The sequence below is a fragment of the Phascolarctos cinereus genome, unplaced genomic scaffold (genome assembly GCF_003287225.1).
Source record: "Phascolarctos cinereus isolate Bilbo 61053 unplaced genomic scaffold, phaCin_HiC Scaffold_726;HRSCAF=1367, whole genome shotgun sequence".
Classification (NCBI taxonomy): domain Eukaryota; kingdom Metazoa; phylum Chordata; class Mammalia; order Diprotodontia; family Phascolarctidae; genus Phascolarctos; species Phascolarctos cinereus.
In genome coordinates this window covers 4,504,877-4,517,030 of record NW_027556098.1, presented here as the reverse complement: position 1 = coordinate 4,517,030, position 12,154 = coordinate 4,504,877, and the positions used below count along the sequence as shown (strand labels likewise).

The 12,154-nt window shown below is 39.7% G+C and overlaps 1 protein-coding gene across 1 annotated transcript in view; it reads right to left on the bottom strand.

The window, feature by feature from the left end:
* The window catches only part of ACE2 (angiotensin converting enzyme 2), a 66,271-nt gene that overhangs the window by 2,702 nt on the left and 51,415 nt on the right, over positions 1-12,154 (bottom strand). Inside the window, 4 exon segments of the mRNA XM_078146094.1 lie at positions 1,917-2,111; positions 4,110-4,223; positions 7,636-7,736; positions 9,615-9,673. Coding sequence (XP_078002220.1) covers positions 1,917-2,111; positions 4,110-4,223; positions 7,636-7,736; positions 9,615-9,673 — 469 coding nt within the window.

The window sequence follows — 12,154 nt, the reverse complement described above, 5'->3', positions numbered from 1 at the left end:
AAATTTTAATCTGTGTAAGGTACATCCCAATCTTTCATATATTCACTTAAGTATTAGGTGCAATAATTAAATGCAATAATTAAAAAATGACAGTCTATGTCCACAAATATTTACATTCTACTACATAATCTAGATCAGAGTTTCTTAACTTGGAGTCCATACACTTTCAAAAATATTTTGACAACTCTATTTTAATATAATTATTTTCATTTGTAATCCCATGCATTTTTTAATGCATTAAAAAACAAACAAGCAAACAGTATTTTAAGGAACCTTGGGACAGCTAGGTGGTGCAGTGGATAGAGTGCCAGGCCTGGAGTCAGGAGGAGTTGAGTTGAAATCTGCCCTCAGACACGACCTACCTTTGTGACCCTGGGCAAGTCACTTAACCCTATTTGCCTCAGTTTCCTCATCTGTAAAATGAGCTGGAGAAGGAAACGGCAAGCCACTCCAGTGTCTTTGCTAAGAAAACCCCAAATGGGATCACAAAGAGTAGGACACTTTTGAAATGACTAAACAACTTCTGAATCCACATCAGATGCTTTTTTCCCACTTCATCACACAGTTGTCTGACAAGGACTATGACATTGCCTTAATCTATCTTCACAAGAACCCTAATATGCATTAAGGACACAGCATGGTCAGTGCAAAGATCACTATCTCTGAAATCAAGGGAGCTAGGTTCAAATCCTTCCTTGGGATTTGACCTTGGGAAAGTCACTTTAATTCTCTAAAATTCAGATTTCTCATCTGTAAAAGGAGAAGCTTGGACTAGATGAGCTTCCTCCTTTCTTTGTGAGGTCCTTTCTATCTCTCAATCCATGATCCTTTTTTTTTTCATTTCACAGAGGGGAACTGAGGTTCAGAAGAGTTCTATGTTTTCTACAAGTGGTCGCACAACTAATAAAATCAGTATTATTTTCATTTTTAAGCAGCCCAAGTCTTCTTCTTCCTAGTTCACTGTTCTTTCCTTTACACCAGATGTGTCATACTCAATGCAGCAAAACTCCCGATTAGCTCAAACCACATTAAAATGTAATTGGGAAATGTTGAACAAAATGAATAAAAATATAATACAACAGAGATAGTGTTAGTTTGTGGTTTTCTAAGTCAACAAGCTGCTGCCAGTGATCTGTTTCTATTTGAGTTTGGTGGTCATGGTTCATGGCTGTTCTTCATTCTTGAAAAGGACCAAAATGACATCACCATGTTAGAATCAAGCTACAGTGCGCTCACCTGTGGCTGATATGAGCTCAGAATGCTCTACCACAGGTTGGGTACCAAGAGTCCATGTGAACATTTGAAGCGGGTTCTCTAAATCTGCGTATCTCACATTTCTTCTGAGCTATTTTAATTCTGCTTTGCTCATAGAGCACAGCACCTTTTCTGATGTGGGCATGCCATGTTTGGCAGTCCTGTGTCAGTGTTCCTCATGTCATGTAATCAATTCCAAAGTTCTTAAGAGAGACTTTGATGAGTCGTATTCAATGCAGCAAAACTCCTGCTTAGCCCAAACCATGTTAAAAAGTCATTGGGAAACATTTAACAAAATAAATAAAAATATAATACAACATGTTGGTTTGTGGTTTTCTAAGTCAATATGCTGTCCCTAGTGATCCATTTCTATTTGAGTATAATATCACTGTCAAACTCTACACCATTTTTTCAGTTTTCCATTCAGCCTGCAAACCTTATTGATACCCATATATGTCATGGATGAGAGGAAGATCCCCAGTAGGTTGAACAAATCCTCACTGGAGGGATTTACAGGAGGATATAGTCAAGATGGGTTGCAATCTACCTCTTGGAGAGAGTGTCCCCATCAATGAGATCACAGGCCCATTAGAATATAGGGGTATTGAAGTTCTAATCTTTACTACAATTAAGTATGCAGGCCTCTAGAAAAGGCTACTTACTTCCTTCGGTCTCTGATTCCAGTATAGATTAGGAATAAAATTCCAAACACCACTAATCCCATAACCACTCCAAATGCAATTAACCATACAGTGACAGGTGGCTCAGAAGGAGGTGCCAGTGTGGAGGAGATGCCCACAAACTCCAGGCTGTTGTCATTCAGGCGGAAGGCATCATTGATGCGGCCCCTAGAGAGCCTATAATTAAGAACACAACTAATTAAAGAAAGAGCCTAGAAGAGAAATGATTAAATAAATAAATATACTACATAATGAGAAAACAGAACTCATTGGAAAAGATCCTGACATTGGGAAAGATTAAAGGCAAAAGGAAAAGGAAGTGGCAGAGGACGGGATAGATAGATAGTGTCATGGAAACAATGAACATTAGCTTGGATAGATTTCAAGAGACAGTGGAGGATAGAAGGGCCTAGCATGCTATAACGCATGGGGCCACAAAGAGTCAGACATGAAAACAACAACACATATATATTTAAATATATATATGTATGTGTATGTATGTATCTATATTATATATGAGTATGTATACATATACATATACATACTATAGATACACATATACATGTGTACACACCCTTATGCAAACATATATAGCACATACATGCATGCATGCATACCCATATAAAACACACCTATATATACCTGGAAATGAGGAATGAGGAAAAGGTACTTTGGGGTTCTTAGAATTTCATTAATGTACCCCAAATGAAAACTCAGAGCACTTTTCACAAGTTCACAAAAGTTGTAAGTGGTTTCAAGTTAGCTCTGTCTATACCAGATAGGATTAGTCTGTTTCTTAGAAAGGAAGGAACAGCTGAATACTCAGCATTCTGGACTGAATTGGTAGTATTTTCTTTTTTTTCTTTTTGTGAGGCAATTGGGGTTAAGTGAGTCACACTGCTAGTAAGTGTTATGTGTCTGAGGCTGGATTTGAATTCAGGTCCTCCTGACTCTAGGGCTAGTGCCCTATCCACTGTGCCACCTAGCTGCCCGACAGTATTTTCCCAGAACATTTAAACTGATTTCTGGTTGCGAGGGGTTGGAGAAGAAACCAGACCTGAGATTTCATTGCTAGAAACATCACAGGCTAAACATCTCTACAATTCAGTCTGTCACCAGTACTGAGAAGTTACGTGACTGGCCCAGGGTCATATAACCAGCAAGTGGCAGAGGCAGGGCTTGAACCAGGGTCTCTTTAATTCCAACATCAGCTCTGTAACTGACACTCCATGCAGACTCAATACAGAATACTCACCTCCACCTCCTCTTCTCCAGATCCACAAATAATAAAAATTACCTCTGCCATTTTTTCCATCGTAGGCAGGGCAGTAAAGAGGTTTGTTAACTGGAGAGACCTGAGGTTCGTAATGTAATTGAAATCTGAGAGAGGAAAGAGTACTCCTAGCTAAAGTTTTGATCACAGGTCATTTCTGGTATTTCAGGCCAGACTGTAGCTATGTCCCAAGGCATATAAGCAGAAAGGAGAAAGGGACCAAATTCGGAATAGTCTCACTGGTTCTCAGGACTTTCAAAGCCTGCAAACCTGGAAATAGTGGTGTGTTGGTAAACGTTTTAACAACTAGCTCTCCAAACAAACAAAAAACCTACATAACAGACTTTTAGGTTTAATCTTCATTATTAGTATTTTGTCCATCACTTTTAAAAGTCTTGCCTAGACTCTAGACAATCAACAAAACAATAAATCAAGCCAATCTCTAGCATTTGGCAATTTCCGAGATGTAAATGCTCACAATGAAAATTTAACAATCAGCTTTCCAAAGCCTATATGAGCTGGATCCAGCACATCACTGTCTGGAAGTCATTTCAAGGTTACATGGGAATTCCTTTTAGCTAGTGGATCTGAAGGCATACAACATCTAGAGGCCTCTAAGAACCCCTCAGCCCCACCTGAGATAGATCCCAGGTCAAATCTCTCAGGCAGAACCCACTCTAAAGTCAGTCTATTTATTCCCCAGGGAGGAAGGGAGCTCCTAGTGCAGCTTGACATTGGCATATAATAGAATCTTTAACCATAACTGTTCACAGAGGATTAAGAAACCTCTGGATATGATTCTTCCCTTTCTGCCCTTTTGATGATGGTGACTATCTCCCCCAACATAGACCTACATACACACACTCACATTCATGTCACTTAATTAGAAAACAAAACGTCACCTGATTGCTTCTTCCACTTCTTCTCTGGAAACATAGGTCCCATCTGGAGGGGCAGTGACAAAGAAATAGAAGGAGATTCTGGGCTTCAAATCAAACACTTTCACATTTTCATCCCTAGGGAGAAACACAAGATGTATAATCTGTTATCACATATATGCCATAAGAAAGAACATGAAGTCAAAGGACACTAATTGATCATATGCATCCTTCTATTCTAGCGAGAATAAAACAGATAAACAATGTTTGGAAGAGAATAGTGATATGTAGAGAGCATGGATCATCATGGCTGGTCATTGCACAGATCAGTTATTATGTCCTTCAAAAGTTGTTTATCTTTACAATATTGCTGTTGATGTATAAATTGTTCTACTGGTTCTGCTCATTTCAATCTGTATCAGTTCATGCAAGTCTTCTCAGGTTTCTCTGAAACTTTTTTTTTTTATCATTTCCTATGGCACAATAGTATTTGTATTTGTTACAAGGGTTTCTTTTTCTTTTTCTTTTTTTTCTAATAGGAAGGGGAAGAGAAGGTGGAAGAGAAAGAAAATAAACAGTTGTGAATTAAAAGAAGAAAAAGAATTTTTTAAAAATAAAGAATAGCAGTAAGACTACGGAAAATTGGAATGACATGGGGGTGGGGAAAGGTGCAATATTGGGTGGAGATGGGTCTGATTCTCCATTATCCTTTCTTCATTCCAGGCCAAATCACGAAGGAGATTATGTTTGCTTCCTGCTCTTTTTTTTTGGGCCCCATTCCCCCTCATCTTCTGCTCTTACTTACTCAGTGCTCATGCTGTCCTACGGCTTTTCAGAGTCCCCAACTATGGCCCCCAGGCTAACTTTCAAATGTGGCCTCAGACACTTACTAGATGTAGGACCCTGGTCAAGTCACTTAATCTCTGCCTCAGTTTCTTCATCTGTAAGATGGGGATAATAATGGCACTTATCTCACAGGATTGTTGTGAGGATCAAATGAGATAATATATGTAAAGAGATTAGCACAGTGCCTGGCACACAGTAGGAAAGAGGTAGAAGGGAAGAGAAGGGAAGGATAGGGAAGGAGAAGAAAGCATTTATAGAGTACTTAAAACTTAAAACTTCACCAAGACTTTTGGAATGAGAGACAGAGAGAGAGAGAGAAGGAAGGAAGGGAGAGAAAGAGAGGTTGAGAGAGAAAAAGAGGAAGGGGGGAAGTAGGAAGGGGGGAGAGCTTTATAGCTTTAAGTTTTAATAGCTTAAACTGCACTAAGACTTTTGGGACAACTTGTATGTGTTAGTTAGAAGGCTCATAGACCAAGAGCAGAAATCAACCTCATAGGTCACAGATGGCCTCTTCCTCCTCATTTTATAGCCCAACCATCTCATTTTACAGGAAACTGAGGCCAAGAAGGTGAAGGTGAAGTGACTTCTCACAAGGTCACAGAAGTAATATTAGAGTGGGGATTTGAAGTCAGATTCTCTGATATGACTTCACTATATTATATCATCTGAGGATTAAGAAACCTCTGGATATGATTCTTCCCCTTCTGCCCTTTTGATGATGGTGACTGTCTCCCCCAACAAAGACCTACACATACACACTCACATTCATGTCACTTAATTAGGAAAAAAATGTCATCTGATTGTGTCTTCCACTTCTTTTCTGGGAACATAGGTCCCATTTGGATTTAGCTTCACAATACTCTTCCCACAACTTTCAGCTCTTTAACACACACACACACACACACACACACACACACACACACACACACTACCCTCCTTCCAAGCTTCCTCCCAACCTGGCCCAATATTAGTGATAGCAGATGAAGGAAAATGAGCACAGCCAAGCCACTGCCTCAGCCAATGTGGAGAGTAGTAAGTTATGATGGAAACACTAATGGTCCTGGAGCCAGTAGACCTTGGTTTTACTTTCATCTCTGATGCTTCCTACTGGTGTGACCTCAGAAAAGTGACTTAGGCTCTCTGCATCAGAATTTCTTTATCTGTAAAATGTTGTTGTTGTTCAGTCATTTCAGTTATGTCCAACCCCATTTGGGGTTTTCTTGGCAAAGATATTGGAATGGTTTGCCATTTCCTTCTCTTGCTCATTTTGCAGATGAGGAAACTGAGGCAATCAGGGTTAAATAGTGCACAGGATCACATAGCTAATAAGTATCTGAGGCCAGCTTTGAACTCACAAAGGTGAGTCTTCCTGACTCCAGCCTGGCACTCTATCAGCTGTGCCACCTATCTGCCTCATGTGTAAGACAAGGGTACTGGAATAGATGATCCCCGAGATCCCTTCCAGTTCGCAGTCCTACAAACCTCCCTCCTCATCAGGCTCCAAAGAAAATATGTTAGTAGATAGGAACCTGAGCATCTGAGCCCTTAGGGTCACTCAACTAGCATTTACTAAGCAAGCACCTACTAGGTACTAAGCCTTGTGCTAAGTGTTGGCATGGGTAAAAGAGGTCAAAAGCTGTCATTGCGTCAGTTCACAATTCCACCAATGATGAATTAGTGTCCTAATTTTTCCATATCTCCTCCAACATTTGTTGCTTTTGCCTTCAATCATTTTAGCCATTTGTGCATACGCTACTAGGTCCCTCCGTCCACTTAGTTCTCTATTATACTAGTCTCACTCTGGCCCTGACTTTAAAGAAAAGGATCCAGGGATAAGAGAGCAAAGACAAAGAAAAGGCAAAGGTTCAATACAAAATATTTTTAATTACAGCTTTAGGCTTCCAGTATTGCCAATAAGCTCTACAAAAGAAAACAGAAGTCTCCACAGAGTCTCCAAGAGAAGAGAGGGAAGAGGCTGTCTGATTTGGCCATGGGGAAAGCTTTACCCAAAGAAGATGGGCAAGGTGCCCATGTCCAAAAAGGCAGAAGTAGAGCCAGGAAGGGAATAAAGAATGGCTGGCCAAAATGGAGGTCCCGGGAGGAACTTGCCAGTGGAGAAAACAGGAAATTATTGCAGTCATTCAATTTGCCAGACAGAAAAATATGCTATTCCCTTTGTATGTTTTTCTCATCCTGGTTCCCTTGTAGGCTCTTACAGCCAGGACAACATTCTCTAAACCGCCAGTCCCCATTCAACCAGCCAATGGGCAGGAAGAATTCTCTTTGCTCAGGTGACATGAAATGACCCAAGAAGAAAGGTAATACCATATGCTGCACTTACAAGACCTCCTGAGAAAAAGAGACAAAGTGATAAGAAGAGGAATGATCCCATTCCGTGAAGAGGATCTCTAAATAGCCTAAATGAAGCTGGTATGGAGAAACAATAAGTGAAACAGAATGGGCATGCCTATTCATAGGGCCAGGCAGAAGATAGAAAATACTACTGCCATCAACACATACTTCCACCCCTGACAGCCTTCTTATGTTGAGCGATATCTGCTTCACCCAAGCTCTATGACAATGAATACATTGGACAATTCACTGAAATGGGAGTAGACCTTCAGGTTAAACTGAATATCCCCAAAACCCAACCAAACTAAGAGTTTTGTTTTCGTTGAGTTGAGAACCCAACACACTCACTCACCTAAAAGAGATGGTCTCATTTTTTTCTTGTAAAAAATACTGTCTCATGGCAAAAGCAATTGTAGCCTGGAACAAATACATTTCATTTTCATTCCAGTCATACTGTGGAGGGAGAAAAAGATAGAATGTGAGTACCTTGAGGGCAGAGACTTTTTCTCTTTCGTCATAGTATTCCTAGGGCTCAGAACAATGCCTGGTACATAGTCAGCAACTTATAAATGCTTATTGTGTAATTGATTACTTACCAAGGGTAATTTTATGCGACAAAAACTGACAATTAGTGACTACCTGTTCTGAATCTGAGGCTTCTCAAGTTCACTAACTGCTTTGGCCTACAAGTATAGGAAAATAACTACCTATGTTCTTACTCTGCAGAGTATGCATTTCATAGAGAGCTTTTGCTAGTCTAGTCTTGACTCTGGTATGTATTCTATAATTATTTTTAATATAGTGTCACAAAATTCTTAGTGAAGTGTTAAACATTAATGATTTAAACAGCTCAAAATTGAACTAAGACTTTCGGGATGTCCTGTATATACCATTTTTTCATTCACTAGCCTTGCTGATCACTATAACCTGAATGGTATATTGGGTCTTTCCAATTTTGCCAACTTTCTTGTTCTTTACAGAAATAAAAAAAAAAGTTCAACAACAATAAAAGATGCTTCACAAAGCCATTTTTATATTGACTTCAAATTAATTTCTTTGATAGATTTTAGTCTTTAACAAAAAATGTGAATAACTAATAATTATGGATCTCTCTAGACACAGAAGTGGTTTTTTGAAAGGGTTGAATTCTCACCGTAGGCTTAACATTACTGTAACAAGGCAATTTGACCCCATCAAAAATAATTTTTTCCAGGCAACTGACAGGTACTTGCTCCCTAAGACTAAAACACTTAAGAAGGATCACAGGGTCAGGGATTTAGAGCTGGAAAGGACCTTTGAGGCTGTCTAGTCAAAGCCCCTCATTTTACAGAGGAGGAACGTGAGGCCCAGACTTGCCCAAGGTTAAACAGGTAGTAAGTGACAGAATCAAGATTATCTCAAATATGTATATCATTGTAAAGGTGGCTAGCTAACTAAGAGAAAATCTATGCCCTCTTCTAGTAAGATGATTGAAGCAGTATAGAAACCATCTTAAGGGTGGGTTAGTAGCATCTTTCTCTGATATGAATAATAATAATATGAGCATCTTTGGGCTCGTATTTGCATTATTTTTATTTTTTTAGCACAGAAATCTCATTGATTACCTCAACAACTTCAAGAGATTGTAGCAAATAATAACAATAATAATAATTACAATGACAGCTCACATGTGTTAGTGCCACACCACTTAATGTTTTAGAAAGCTCTTTACATATATAACATTTAATCTTAACAACTTTATGAAATAGCAGGGAGAATATTATTTCTCTCGCCCATTTAGCGGATAAGGAAAATGAGGCTCAGAGAGTTTGAGTGGTGTGTCCAACATTACACAAGTTATGGCAGAGCTGAGACTTGAACCCATGTTCTCTGACTCTAAGTCCAGGGTCTTTTCCAGTTGCTGTTTAATTGTTTTCAGATTCTCTGTGACCCTATTTGGGGTTTCTGTGGCAAAGATAACTGGGGTGGTTTGCCATCTTCTCCAGCTCATTTTATAGATGAAGAAACTGAGGTAGATAGGGTTAAGTGATTTGCTCAGGGTCACGCATCTAGTAAGTGTCTGAGGCTGGATTTGAACTCAGGAAGATTCATTTTCTGGTCCTAGCACTGTACCACTGTGCCACCTCGCTGCTTTTTCAATACACTTACCCCCCCAAAAAAAAAAGCAACATCAGAGAAAATTACATACCAAAGAAAAAATGTCCATAGGGTGAAGTTATTAGGAGAGGAATATGGTTTCTACTCCTCTAGCTATCCTGGTGCTTTCTTATCACATCCTCTTTTTGAATACAAGACAAAGAAAATAATGGAAGAGCTACTTAAGTTACTTACTGCATCATCTCCAAGTGCTGATTTCAGACTTATCCTCACTTTGATGCTGTTTTCATTATCTGATTTAAAAGAAATGGCAAGGTTGAGAAGTATGAACGCTACCAGGTCTGGCTGCACTTTCATTTTTCCCCAGGGCTGGGATATGAAATGTAAAAGGAGGAAGGAAGGTAGTGAGATCAAGGTAAGAGTCATCAGATTTTTCTTTTGGAAGCTTTAATTCTCCCTCTCCTGCTTCTAATATTTTCCATATGAGAAATGCTAACAGTTTGGTTTTCATAGACTCTATAGGAACAATGAATATTGCAAAAACAGATATTACATAAGACATGCAGGCATGTGCAAAATCAGGATGAGAGGAGGAAGGGCAGAACAACCCTATCCAATCATATAGCTGGAAGAATTCTATAAGTTCCTCTTGAAGGGGGCCCAGGCCAAAACTGGCTCAAACTGGTCAGATTCAAGGGACCATCACTGACTTTTTGCTAGTAAGCAGGCTTAATAAGCCTCATACATATTATCCAACACACCCCAAAGAGGGATTTTTATTTATTTACATAACATGGTACATATGATGAGGGTGGAGTAAACATATCAAGGAGGGACATGATGTGGACAGGATAGGAAAAGTTTGGACCAATCCAAGCTCTGGAGGGAGAGACTGAATAGAATAACAGTATAACGCTTGCTCTCACCCCTGTATCAGACGTTTCTGTCATTAAAGGGAACGTTTCTGTTTCTTGCAAGAAACATAATAAATGATTCTTCTTTCACTCTGGACAATAGTTTTGTTATTGGCCAAGAACTAAGCCTTCTTACTTTACAAGGAGAGAGTTCGGTGGGCCTATTTATAACAAGTCTGGGGAATCCTCTGGCATAATTGAAAGACCCCTAGGAGCTAACCAAAGGAGAACGCTGGAAAGAGCACTCCTGCTCAGATTGAGCGGTCTCAGCCTTCTTTTCTGATTGCCCCAGGTGGTGAGTTCAGATCCCGAGATTTCAGTGTTTGCCCAGCAGAGTGAATAAAACAAGCAAGGCGAAACCTTGGTGGCCAGGAACTGTGCAAGTCTTGGATCTCGGAGCAAGATAGGAACTGGTGGCTGGTTGGGTTCATCTTAGGTGGACCAGCCTCTTGGGCGGGCAGTCAGAGGAAAATCACAGGATGGAGGGTCCCGGGATTCAAAAGGAAAGGCATCTGGGAAGAGTGAGGATTCACTTCCCAACATTCCCCAAAATGGTCCACTGGGGAGGATGCTAGCAAATTGGGGTAGTGGGATTACCTGGGATAATGAAAACTTCTATTAGCAGGGGGGAGTCAGACTGTGCTTCCTGCTGGAAGGGAAGCAGCACAGGGTTAAAAACTTTTCCTAGTGAAGGGAAAAGGGGAGGAAAAACCTTGGAAACCATTCAAAGGGGACCCTGGGGCAAAATGAGCTTCTTTTGACTGGTCAAGGCTAGAATTGGAATCATGCACACATTGTCTGTCTGTCTGTCCGTCTGTCTGTCTCTCTGTCTGTCTGTAAATGTTTTATGTCTGCCAAAACAATTTTTAAATAACTTTTAAGGTCTGCTTAGAGAAAGAACAGTGGGAGAGGACTCCTATCTTAGGCTTTTAGAAGGAGATTGAGATTAGAATCAAAGAGCAAGGAGATACTGAAAGGGTGGAGAGAAGAAAGGAACTGAGAAGAATTTGAATTCAGGTTTAATCAGGTCCCAAAGCTAAGAGTTCAAATCACTGTCTTTGTGGCATTAACATTATAAAAGATGTTTGTGAAGGGTATGGGGGGAAATACAGCTCTCTTGATTTGTAAATCACTTAGGGGTTAACTCTCTCCAGATTCTAGAAGGTAAAGAAAAGCAGGACCAAAAGTTGGGTGAGTATAATTAAAAAAAAAATTTTGGAATGTAAAGGAAAGTGGAGGTAGTCTGAGTAATGGGTTTGAAAGATTAGGAAAGTGGAATAAATAGATGGGGGTAGTGTGTTTTGAGGTAAGCCATGTGCTCTTAAGTCCACCACCCTTGGATGGTTGTTCTGGGTGCCTTTGTGCCAGCTTCAGATGGTTTAAGCATGTTGAGAAGGTGTGAGGAAGTTTGATTTTGTTTTGGGTAGAAAAATTGAAAATGAGAAATTTGTAGCTTGATTTGAAAACCAATAAAGTTATAGAAGGTTAGAAGACCAAGCACCTCACAGGATAAACCTGTAGGAGGGCATTATTAAATCTGGCTGGAAAACTGACTGTACCGGTTAACATTGATTCAAACTGCTGAAGCCTGAGATTTTCAGGAGGGTGGCTTTATCTGATAAGCCTCTAAAAAGGAGAGAGGACTTTTTCTTTGCTCCTTTAAGGAAGTAGGAAAGAAAAGGGGAGAGAATTATTTAGAGCAGGAATTATCAGCATGTGGCTTTTTAAGGAGAATATATAAATTTGTGGAGAATATCTCCTTTTAAAGGGCCAAGAGTATTGGATTTAAAACAAAAATGTTTCTAAATGTTTATCATTAGTGATTATAAATTTGGATCTGATTGGATTTAAGTTTTCTGT